Source organism: Lutzomyia longipalpis, chromosome 3 (assembly GCF_024334085.1).
Source record: "Lutzomyia longipalpis isolate SR_M1_2022 chromosome 3, ASM2433408v1".
NCBI lineage: Eukaryota > Metazoa > Arthropoda > Insecta > Diptera > Psychodidae > Lutzomyia > Lutzomyia longipalpis.
In genome coordinates this window covers 9,520,338-9,532,668 of record NC_074709.1, presented here as the reverse complement: position 1 = coordinate 9,532,668, position 12,331 = coordinate 9,520,338, and the positions used below count along the sequence as shown (strand labels likewise).

General features: G+C 38.1%; 1 protein-coding gene across 1 annotated transcript; it reads right to left on the bottom strand.

The window, feature by feature from the left end:
• Positions 1-10,152: 10,152 nt before the first annotated feature.
• On the bottom strand, positions 10,153-11,949 carry LOC129791898 (venom serine carboxypeptidase). Its single transcript, XM_055830514.1, has 2 exons — positions 11,149-11,949; positions 10,153-11,079 (listed from the first exon to the last, which is right to left on the bottom strand). The coding sequence occupies exons 1-2, from the start codon at positions 11,906-11,908 to the stop codon at positions 10,346-10,348; spliced, it is 1,494 nt and encodes a 497-aa protein (XP_055686489.1). The 5' UTR covers positions 11,909-11,949; the 3' UTR covers positions 10,153-10,345.
• Between the last annotated feature and the right edge of the window lie 382 nt (positions 11,950-12,331).

Sequence of the window (12,331 nt, the reverse complement as noted above, 5' to 3'; positions counted from 1 at the left end):
ATCATTTGTGAAAAATTAAAAACTTTGGTGGATGAGGTGCAAAATATTCGACAGTTGATAAAGGTCCAAAGTGAAAAAATTGAACAGATTGTGGAGAATCAAATAAAACTTGAATCCGAAAATGCAAAGATAAAAAGTGAGCTAAAAGCAGTGAAAATAACATATGAACTACAGAAGCAACAGCAAATTGATGGAAATATAATTCTATCGGGTTTGCCACTAAAAAATGAAATTGATCCCAAATCTGTGCTCAAAAATCTCTGTGAAAAATTAGAGATTAACAAAGATTTATTACTGAAGGCAAAAAATGCGAAATTGGAGCTCATCTCTGTGCAGAATAAAGCCGCATCCCATCAAATGCTCAGGGTCTCGTCGCTGCACCCTGACTTGGGGCATGAGATTATAAAAAAATACAAAGCAGAGAAAAAGCTCAAAAAATACGTGGTTGCCTCGGATCTCGTGAGTGACGCCGACAATAAGCCGGTGTATGTGAATGTTGAACTTACTGGTTATTATCAGCTGATTTTTAAAATGGCAAGAGATCTTCGCAGGCAGGGATTGATCAAATTTGCGTGGGAGACAGAGGGGAAAATTCTTATCAGGAAGTCTGAGGAGGATAACATCCTCCGCGTGAAACATTTGAGTGATCTTGATGAGTTCATTCGAAAGTGATGTACAGCCTCTCTCCCTCGCGAATCCCACAACGATCATCCACACACAAATGCAGCAAATAAATATATCTAGTGATTGTGTGAATTTTTTATACCTAAATGCAAGAAGCATTAAAAACAAAATTGATGAAGTTGAGGCTATATTGAAAGTGCTTGGTGAAGAGATCTCCTTTATTGCGGTGACTGAAACATGGGTGAAAGAGCAGGAAGAAAAGTTTGTACACCTGAGTGGATATAATTTCATAAATGTGGGAAGATGTGATAGAACTGGTGGTGGCTGTGCACTATTCGTGAAAAACAATCTCGCATACAAATTGATATCAACTTATTGTGATAATAGGCACAGCATCCTCACTCTAGAAATTTGTGTGAAAAAAACTCTGTTCAATGTGATGGTTGTATATAGACCGCCAGGGTATGCAAACAAAAACTTAGAATTATTTTATGAAATCTTAAGCCAGGAAATCCCTAAATGTAACAAAAAAAATACCCTGCTTATTGGTGATTTTAACATAGACTTAAATTCTCGGGCGAAAGAAGTTGCACAATGCTCGAGGAATCTTCAAAACATTTTAATGTGTGAAAAATTTGCCATTTGCAACCCCGGTAGTGTCACCAGAGAATCTAGTGGATCTCTTTTGGATCATATTTATACAAACAATCTCGCCCTATCCCTCGTGCTCTCATACATTGACATTGATATTTCTGACCACTGTGTGATGGTAGGGGAAATTATATTTCCTCACAAAATAAAAAGTGAAATAGATAAAGAAAATAAAAAAATTACTATAAAGAAAATAAATATGAAAAAAGTTCATGAGCGTTTGAAAGGACATAATTTCAGTGTCTCACAACATACACTGCAATCTGGAACAAATAAATTTATAAGTGATCTTCAAGAAATAGTGAAAAACAATACAAGTGAAATATATGTAAGAGTGGACCATTGTGGGAGACCATGGATTAACAAAAAGTTTGCTGAGTTGGTGGTAAGGAAGAACATTTGGTTTAAAAAATATCAGAAGGATAAGTGCAATGAACAATTGAGAAAAGAATATAAATATTGGTGCTCGTTGGTGAAAAAATGCAAAAGTGAAAAAAAGGAAGAGTATTTTTCAAATAAATTTAAAGAAAATAAAAATGATCCAAAGAAAAACTGGGAAACAATTAATATGATAGTGTATAATAGAAAAAAACCAAAAAAGAAACCAAACATATTAAATAGCTTAAATAAATATGAACTGCAAGAAAACTTAAATAAAATTAATGGTCACTTCGCATCAGTTGGCATAAATTTAATAAACAAACATCCAAATACTATCCCTGACTGTGTAAAACTCTCAAATAAAATATTTTCCTTTGATATGATATGTTGTGTTAAAATACAAAAATTTATAAAAAAATTAAAAAACACTAAAGCCTTGGGAATCGATGGTCTCCCCACATCACTTTATAAGCGGTGTAGTGAAATCCTGGCTCCTCCAATTGCAGTCATTGTGAACAAAAGCTTATCTACGGGAGTGGTTCCTGACCTTCTGAAATGTAGTAAAATAACCCCGGTGTATAAAGGTGGTGAGAGAAGTGACCTAGGAAACTACCGCCCTATAAGTGTGCTCTCAGTCCTCAGTAAAATTCTTGAGGGAGTGGTGTCTGAGCAATTATCTGATTATGTCCGAAGAAACGATGTGCTCACACCCTGTCAGTATGGCTTTCGCCAAAGATCGTCAACCGAATCCGCGCTATTTGACTTGGTGGCAGCAATACAGGATGCGCGTGATTCTGGCCAGACGGTGGTGGCGGTTTTTATCGATCTATGCAAGGCGTTCGATGCGGTGGAGCATGTTGGGCTGCTGCGTAAGGTGGCGAGATATGGGATTACTGGCACTTCGGGGGATTGGCTAACTGATTATTTGAGAGGCAGAAAGCAGGTCGTGTCCCAGGGAGAGTTGATGTCTGAGGAGCAGATCTGCCAGGCCGGTGTACCACAGGGCAGTCGGCTGGGCCCGATCTTGTTCACACTCTTTATAAACGACGTGGACAGGGCGGGCCTCAAGGGTCGCATATTCATGTATGCGGATGATATATGCATCCTCCATACTGGGAACAACGCAGAGACCCTCGAGAGCGCTGTGAATGAAGACCTGTCTGCCTTTGGATCCTGGGCGTGTGCTAACAAAATCACAGCAAACCCCAAAAAAACCAAGTACATGATCTTCAACAGGGGAACAACTGGCCTGAACATCACCCTTGGCGGTTCGATTTTGGAGGAGGTTACCACCTTTAGATATCTGGGCGTAATCCTGGACAGTGGCCTTCAATTTAGGGAGCACATTGATGGGCTAATTTTGAGAATTTCGGCCCTCACTGGGGTCCTGAGAAGAAGCATTGATGGAAGTGTCTCCAGGAAACTTCGGATGGACATCTATCATGCTATGGCGGGAAGTGTGCTTTCTTATGGGGCTATCGTGTGGGGGAGTGCGCCGCAGAACGTATTAGATAGGCTTCAAATAGCTCAAAATAAATTAATCAAGGCATTGTTTGGTCTAAGTAGACTCACAAGTTCGCAATCGCTTTATGTAGATCATAAGATACAACCAGTGAGAAACATAATTAAGACAAATAGAATTATTCACATACACAAAATCATAACTAACACAATTCACACTCAAACACCACTTCATTTTAAACAGAAAAACATAAACACAAGAAAAATTTGTATAAAAAATTGTGCCCCAAAAACCACCAAGTTCGGATTGCACGCCATAAAATTTCAATCAATAAATGATTATAATAAGTTATTAGGAAGTGATATAAATTGTTTAGAAAAAAGTAGCAAAGAAATTAGAAAACAACTAGCTGATACTTTAGAATTAGATTTATGAATGTGCTAATATATTGTCTTACACTCCCCCACCCGCGAATGCTCTGTTCTCAACTCCTTATTATAACATGTATATGTATATAGTCCCATATTGTGATGTATCACCGGGATATTAAACCCAATAAAATTCAAAAATTCAAAAATGTATGACACCCATTTATCTCTTCAGGACAACATTGTATGGGGGCCCGATTGGCATAAATGGGTAGAGGGCACTATATCATGAATATCCATGAATATGTAGTTAACCCCTTGCAGACTATTGGGTTGTTTTTGATTTAATTTAATTTTCATATGGATGTATGACACCCATTTATCTCTTCAGGACAACATTGTATGGGGGCCCGATTGGCATAAATGGGTAGAGGGCACTATATCATGAATATCCATGAATATGTAGTTAACCCCTTGCAGACTATTGGGTTGTTTTGATTTAATTTAATTTTCATATGGATGTATGACACCCATTTATCTCTTCAGGACAACATTGTATGGGGGCCCGATTGGCATAAATGGGTAGAGGGCACTATATCATGAATATCCATGAATATGTAGTTAACCCCTTGCAGACTATTGGGTTGTTTTTGATTTAATTTAATTTTCATATGGATGTATGACACCCATTTATCTCTTCAGGACAACATTGTATGGGGGCCCGATTGGCATAAATGGGTAGAGGGCACTATATTATGAATATCCATGAATATGTAGTTAACCCCTTGCAGACTATTGGGTTGTTTTGATTTAATTTAATTTTCATATGGATGTATGACACCCATTTATCTCTTCAGGACAACATTGTATGGGGGCCCGATTGGCATAAATGGGTAGAGGGCACTATATTATGAATATCCATGAATATGTAGTTAACCCCTTGCAGACTATTGGGTTGTTTTTGATTTAATTTAATTTTCATATGGATGTATGACACCCATTTATCTCTTCAGGACAACATTGTATGGGGGCCCGATTGGCATAAATGGGTAGAGGGCACTATATCATGAATATCCATGAATATGTAGTTAACCCCTTGCAGACTATTGGGTTGTTTTGATTTAATTTAATTTTCATATGGATGTATGACACCCATTTATCTCTTCAGGACAACATTGTATGGGGGCCCGATTGGCATAAATGGGTAGAGGGCACTATATTATGAATATCCATGAATATGTAGTTAACCCCTTGCAGACTATTGGGTTGTTTTGATTTAATTTAATTTTCATATGGATGTATGACACCCATTTATCTCTTCAGGACAACATTGTATGGGGGCCCGATTGGCATAAATGGGTAGAGGGCACTATATTATGAATATCCATGAATATGTAGTTAACCCCTTGCAGACTATTGGGTTGTTTTTGATTTAATTTAATTTTCATATGGATGTATGACACCCATTTATCTCTTCAGGACAACATTGTATGGGGGCCCGATTGGCATAAATGGGTAGAGGGCACTATATTATGAATATCCATGAATATGTAGTTAACCCCTTGCAGACTATTGGGTTGTTTTGATTTAATTTAATTTTCATATGGATGTATGACACCCATTTATCTCTTCAGGACAACATTGTATGGGGGCCCGATTGGCATAAATGGGTAGAGGGCACTATATCATGAATATCCATGAATATGTAGTTAACCCCTTGCAGACTATTGGGTTGTTTTTGATTTAATTTAATTTTCATATGGATGTATGACACCCATTTATCTCTTCAGGACAACATTGTATGGGGGCCCGATTGGCATAAATGGGTAGAGGGCACTATATTATGAATATCCATGAATATGTAGTTAACCCCTTGCAGACTATTGGGTTGTTTTGATTTAATTTAATTTTCATATGGATGTATGACACCCATTTATCTCTTCAGGACAACATTGTATGGGGGCCCGATTGGCATAAATGGGTAGAGGGCACTATATTATGAATATCCATGAATATGTAGTTAACCCCTTGCAGACTATTGGGTTGTTTTGATTTAATTTAATTTTCATATGGATGTATGACACCCATTTATCTCTTCAGGACAACATTGTATGGGGGCCCGATTGGCATAAATGGGTAGAGGGCACTATATCATGAATATCCATGAATATGTAGTTAACCCCTTGCAGACTATTGGGTTGTTTTTGATTTAATTTAATTTTCATATGGATGTATGACACCCATTTATCTCTTCAGGACAACATTGTATGGGGGCCCGATTGGCATAAATGGGTAGAGGGCACTATATTATGAATATCCATGAATATGTAGTTAACCCTTGCAGACTATTGGGTTGTTTTGATTTAATTTAATTTTCATATGGATGTATGACACCCATTTATCTCTTCAGGACAACATTGTATGGGGGCCCGATTGGCATAAATGGGTAGAGGGCACTATATCATGAATATCCATGAATATGTAGTTAACCCCTTGCAGACTATTGGGTTGTTTTTGATTTAATTTAATTTTCATATGGATGTATGACACCCATTTATCTCTTCAGGACAACATTGTATGGGGGCCCGATTGGCATAAATGGGTAGAGGGCACTATATTATGAATATCCATGAATATGTAGTTAACCCCTTGCAGACTATTGGGTTGTTTTGATTTAATTTAATTTTCATATGGATGTATGACACCCATTTATCTCTTCAGGACAACATTGTATGGGGGCCCGATTGGCATAAATGGGTAGAGGGCACTATATTATGAATATCCATGAATATGTAGTTAACCCCTTGCAGACTATTGGGTTGTTTTTGATTTAATTTAATTTTCATATGGATGTATGACACCCATTTATCTCTTCAGGACAACATTGTATGGGGGCCCGATTGGCATAAATGGGTAGAGGGCACTATATCATGAATATCCATGAATATGTAGTTAACCCCTTGCAGACTATTGGGTTGTTTTTGATTTAATTTAATTTTCATATGGATGTATGACACCCATTTATCTCTTCAGGACAACATTGTATGGGGGCCCGATTGGCATAAATGGGTAGAGGGCACTATATTATGAATATCCATGAATATGTAGTTAACCCCTTGCAGACTATTGGGTTGTTTTGATTTAATTTAATTTTCATATGGATGTATGACACCCATTTATCTCTTCAGGACAACATTGTATGGGGGCCCGATTGGCATAAATGGGTAGAGGGCACTATATTATGAATATCCATGAATATGTAGTTAACCCCTTGCAGACTATTGGGTTGTTTTGATTTAATTTAATTTTCATATGGATGTATGACACCCATTTATCTCTTCAGGACAACATTGTATGGGGGCCCGATTGGCATAAATGGGTAGAGGGCACTATATTATGAATATCCATGAATATGTAGTTAACCCCTTGCAGACTATTGGGTTGTTTTTGATTTAATTTAATTTTCATATGGATGTATGACACCCATTTATCTCTTCAGAACAACATTGTATGGGGGCCCGATTGGCATAAATGGGTAGAGGGCACTATATTATGAATATCCATGAATATGTAGTTAACCCCTTGCAGACTATTGGGTTGTTTTGATTTAATTTAATTTTCATATGGATGTATGACACCCATTTATCTCTTCAGGACAACATTGTATGGGGGCCCGATTGGCATAAATGGGTAGAGGGCACTATATTATGAATATCCATGAATATGTAGTTAACCCCTTGCAGACTATTGGGTTGTTTTTGATTTAATTTAATTTTCATATGGATGTATGACACCCATTTATCTCTTCAGGACAACATTGTATGGGGGCCCGATTGGCATAAATGGGTAGAGGGCACTATATTATGAATATCCATGAATATGTAGTTAACCCCTTGCAGACTATTGGGTTGTTTTTGATTTAATTTAATTTTCATATGGATGTATGACACCCATTTATCTCTTCAGGACAACATTGTATGGGGGCCCGATTGGCATAAATAGGTAGAGGGCACTATATTATGAATATCCATGAATATGTAGTTAACCCCTTGCAGACTATTGGGTTGTTTTTGATTTAATTTAATTTTCATATGGATGTATGACACCCATTTATCTCTTCAGGACAACATTGTATGGGGGCCCGATTGGCATAAATAGGTAGAGGGCACTATATTATGAATATCCATGAATATGTAGTTAACCCCTTGCAGACTATTGGGTTGTTTTTGATTTAATTTAATTTTCATATGGATGTATGACACCCATTTATCTCTTCAGGACAACATTGTATGGGGGCCCGATTGGCATAAATGGGTAGAGGGCACTATATTATGAATATCCATGAATATGTAGTTAACCCCTTGCAGACTATTGGGTTGTTTTTGATTTAATTTAATTTTCATATGGATGTATGACACCCATTTATCTCTTCAGGACAACATTGTATGGGGGCCCGATTGGCATAAATAGGTAGAGGGCACTATATTATGAATATCCATGAATATGTAGTTAACCCCTTGCAGACTATTGGGTTGTTTTGATTTAATTTAATTTTCATATGGATGTATGACACCCATTTATCTCTTCAGGACAACATTGTATGGGGGCCCGATTGGCATAAATGGGTAGAGGGCACTATATTATGAATATCCATGAATATGTAGTTAACCCCTTGCAGACTATTGGGTTGTTTTTGATTTAATTTAATTTTCATATGGATGTATGACACCCATTTATCTCTTCAGGACAACATTGTATGGGGGCCCGATTGGCATAAATGGGTAGAGGGCACTATATTATGAATATCCATGAATATGTAGTTAACCCCTTGCAGACTATTGGGTTGTTTTTGATTTAATTTAATTTTCATATGGATGTATGACACCCATTTATCTCTTCAGGACAACATTGTATGGGGGCCCGATTGGCATAAATAGGTAGAGGGCACTATATTATGAATATCCATGAATATGTAGTTAACCCCTTGCAGACTATTGGGTTGTTTTTGATTTAATTTAATTTTCATATGGATGTATGACACCCATTTATCTCTTCAGGACAACATTGTATGGGGGCCCGATTGGCATAAATGGGTAGAGGGCACTATATTATGAATATCCATGAATATGTAGTTAACCCCTTGCAGACTATTGGGTTGTTTTTGATTTAATTTAATTTTCATATGGATGTATGACACCCATTTATCTCTTCAGGACAACATTGTATGGGGGCCCGATTGGCATAAATAGGTAGAGGGCACTATATTATGAATATCCATGAATATGTAGTTAACCCCTTGCAGACTATTGGGTTGTTTTGATTTAATTTAATTTTCATATGGATGTATGACACCCATTTATCTCTTCAGGACAACATTGTATGGGGGCCCGATTGGCATAAATGGGTAGAGGGCACTATATTATGAATATCCATGAATATGTAGTTAACCCCTTGCAGACTATTGGGTTGTTTTTGATTTAATTTAATTTTCATATGGATGTATGACACCCATTTATCTCTTCAGGACAACATTGTATGGGGGCCCGATTGGCATAAATGGGTAGAGGGCACTATATCATGAATATCCATGAATATGTAGTTAACCCCTTGCAGACTATTGGGTTGTTTTTGATTTAATTTAATTTTCATATGGATGTATGACACCCATTTATCTCTTCAGGACAACATTGTATGGGGGCCCGATTGGCATAAATAGGTAGAGGGCACTATATTATGAATATCCATGAATATGTAGTTAACCCCTTGCAGACTATTGGGTTGTTTTGATTTAATTTAATTTTCATATGGATGTATGACACCCATTTATCTCTTCAGGACAACATTGTATGGGGGCCCGATTGGCATAAATGGGTAGAGGGCACTATATTATGAATATCCATGAATATGTAGTTAACCCCTTGCAGACTATTGGGTTGTTTTTGATTTAATTTAATTTTCATATGGATGTATGACACCCATTTATCTCTTCAGGACAACATTGTATGGGGGCCCGATTGGCATAAATAGGTAGAGGGCACTATATTATGAATATCCATGAATATGTAGTTAACCCCTTGCAGACTATTGGGTTGTTTTGATTTAATTTAATTTTCATATGGATGTATGACACCCATTTATCTCTTCAGGACAACATTGTATGGGGGCCCGATTGGCATAAATGGGTAGAGGGCACTATATCATGAATATCCATGAATATGTAGTTAACCCCTTGCAGACTATTGGGTTGTTTTTGATTTAATTTAATTTTCATATGGATGTATGACACCCATTTATCTCTTCAGGACAACATTGTATGGGGGCCCGATTGGCATAAATGGGTAGAGGGCACTATATTATGAATATCCATGAATATGTAGTTAACCCCTTGCAGACTATTGGGTTGTTTTGATTTAATTTAATTTTCATATGGATGCATGACACCCATTTATCTCTACATGACAACATTTCAAAATTCAAAAATTCGCCAAAAATGCATGAGATTTATATGGCGGCTACCTGAAGGAAGGCTTTGGGGGAAAATAAATACGGCCATCTGAAATCGCCTGATATACGAAGCTTCTGTTCCAAATTTCATCCCGATCGGTCAAACGGTGTGGATTTGTATAGAAAAGAAAAAATCAACGATTACCAAAAAAAAAACAGATCTTTCTTTATTATATAGGTCTTTATTATATAGATAAAAAAAATCTTACATTATGAAAAAGGTAAAAAAAGCTGAAAAAGCAATAAAATAGTAAAAGCAAAAGGACATTTTTTCTTCATTATCTATCCAGCCTCGTAGTCCTTGCTTAGAGAGAGAGAGCATAAAGGAGGAGTAGGTTATGATAGATTTAATCCATTAAGGGTTAACTGCAAAAGATTTTCCACTTGTGAGCCTCGTAATGAGATCCATGGCCCATTTAGGCTGATCCGCAGGTACCATGTGTCCTGCATTCCTCACCATCACCTCCACGAGATTCCCAGCCTCTTTGGCATACCCCGCAATGTCCTTATCAACACGCCACACGTACCGTGGTGCCTTGAGGTATGCCTCGCGATCCTTGAACTTCAGCTGCGACAAGTAATTCACCGTCAGTGGGTACGCCACAATCACATCCAGCTGCCCATTGTAGATGCAAACGCGGTATTCTGCGAGGATTTCACTAACCCACGGCGCTACAGTGTCCATCACATCCAACTTCAGGTGCTCCTCCACTTTATTCTCTCCCGATGTATCGTGGAACGTGCAATTGCCCACATGAATGGCCTTCCGGACATCAGCACGCTGCAGAAACTTCCCCATGTTGTTGTCATCAATGCCACTATCGGTGCTTTTGAGGTAGTTGAAGTACGTCTCAAAGCCCGTGAGATTCTTAAAGAGACTCCCCGATGGTAGCTGATCCATATTAATGAGTTCATCGAAGATATCAAAAGCAGCATTGAAATCACGCTTATTGATGGCATCCACGCCGCGTTTCTCATATTCGTGGAATAAATCCCTGCCATTGGCATCAATTAGTCCCAATTGGAAGAGGTAGTCCCCATATTTTAGCTGATGCAGAGGATCACTCAACCCATTCCCAATGGCCATTCCTATGAAGAATATTTAAAGGAAAAAAGAATGAATAAGCAAGAAAGGTTTGAAAATTCCCAAAAACTCACCTTTCAAGTTAATTTTCTCATTCTCAGCCGCATGTTCGTTCATTTTGTGGATTCTATGCGTGAGGGCAGGTACATACTTCCCCCCATAACTCTCTCCAGTCACCCAGAAGGGATTCCCTCGGATGTCCGGGAAAACCTTGAAGAACTGCTCAAGTGCCAAATGGAGATTAATCCCAACTTCACTCTCATTGCTTGAGTAGCCTTTGTCGTCATCCGTGAAACTGAATCCCGTACCCACGGGATTGTCGAAGTAGATTAGATGATGATTGAGGTGCCATGAATACTTCCGTCGTGTCACCTTCCCAGATTCCGTGAACTCAAATGGACCATTCTCTGTGAAGAGGCCAAAGAGAGACGATGCCCCGGGGCCACCCTGCAGCCAGACAACAATCGGAGCATCGTGAGGATTTGTCTTTGCGGGGAAGTACCAGAAGAAGAGGTTGGAATTCATCTTGGCATCCACAGTGAGATAACCCGAGTGACTGGGTGCAAAGTTCAGCTCAGGGTGACGGACGGCTGAGAGATTTCGGGCCTCTTCAATTTTCCCCGCATGAATGAGGGGTGTCAAGAAGAGGGGCTCTCCCACGTCCGTACCACCCTCAATGGGACGGAATTTGAGCCTCGGATATGGATTAATAAAGCTCCCACTGCAGAAATTGATTAACAAAAGAACAAGGAGGAATTTGGCAAGAGCCATTTTGCGTGTTGAAGTCAGCAAATTGTGGAAAAAGACTGAAGAAAAATCGCAAACTTTGCACATAAACAACCCAAACAAAAGTTGATTTTGTTATCAATTTACCTACTGCAGGCGGTACATGGAAATATTTTACATGCATTGTGATAGGAGTAATAAATTCCGATGAAATACATACTTTATTACATACCTACTTTGAGAGTTGGTGAAATTAAATGTTTTTATTTTTCTTGGAGTTTTTCTTAAACTTGGTTTTCAAGTGATGTTCACATTTAAAGACTTATTATTGATGAGTAAGAAAATCACTTTCCGTATATTGGGTGCGACGCCATCTTGTAATTTTCCTCAAAACACAAAAGTAGGTTTTTCTCGGAATATACTGAATAGATTTTGATGGGGTAAAAAGCAAATGAAAGAGGAAATACCCGTGCAGATTTTGATGTACCAGAATTTTGATTTTCCATTCTTGGGCTGAGAAAAGTGGAAAAA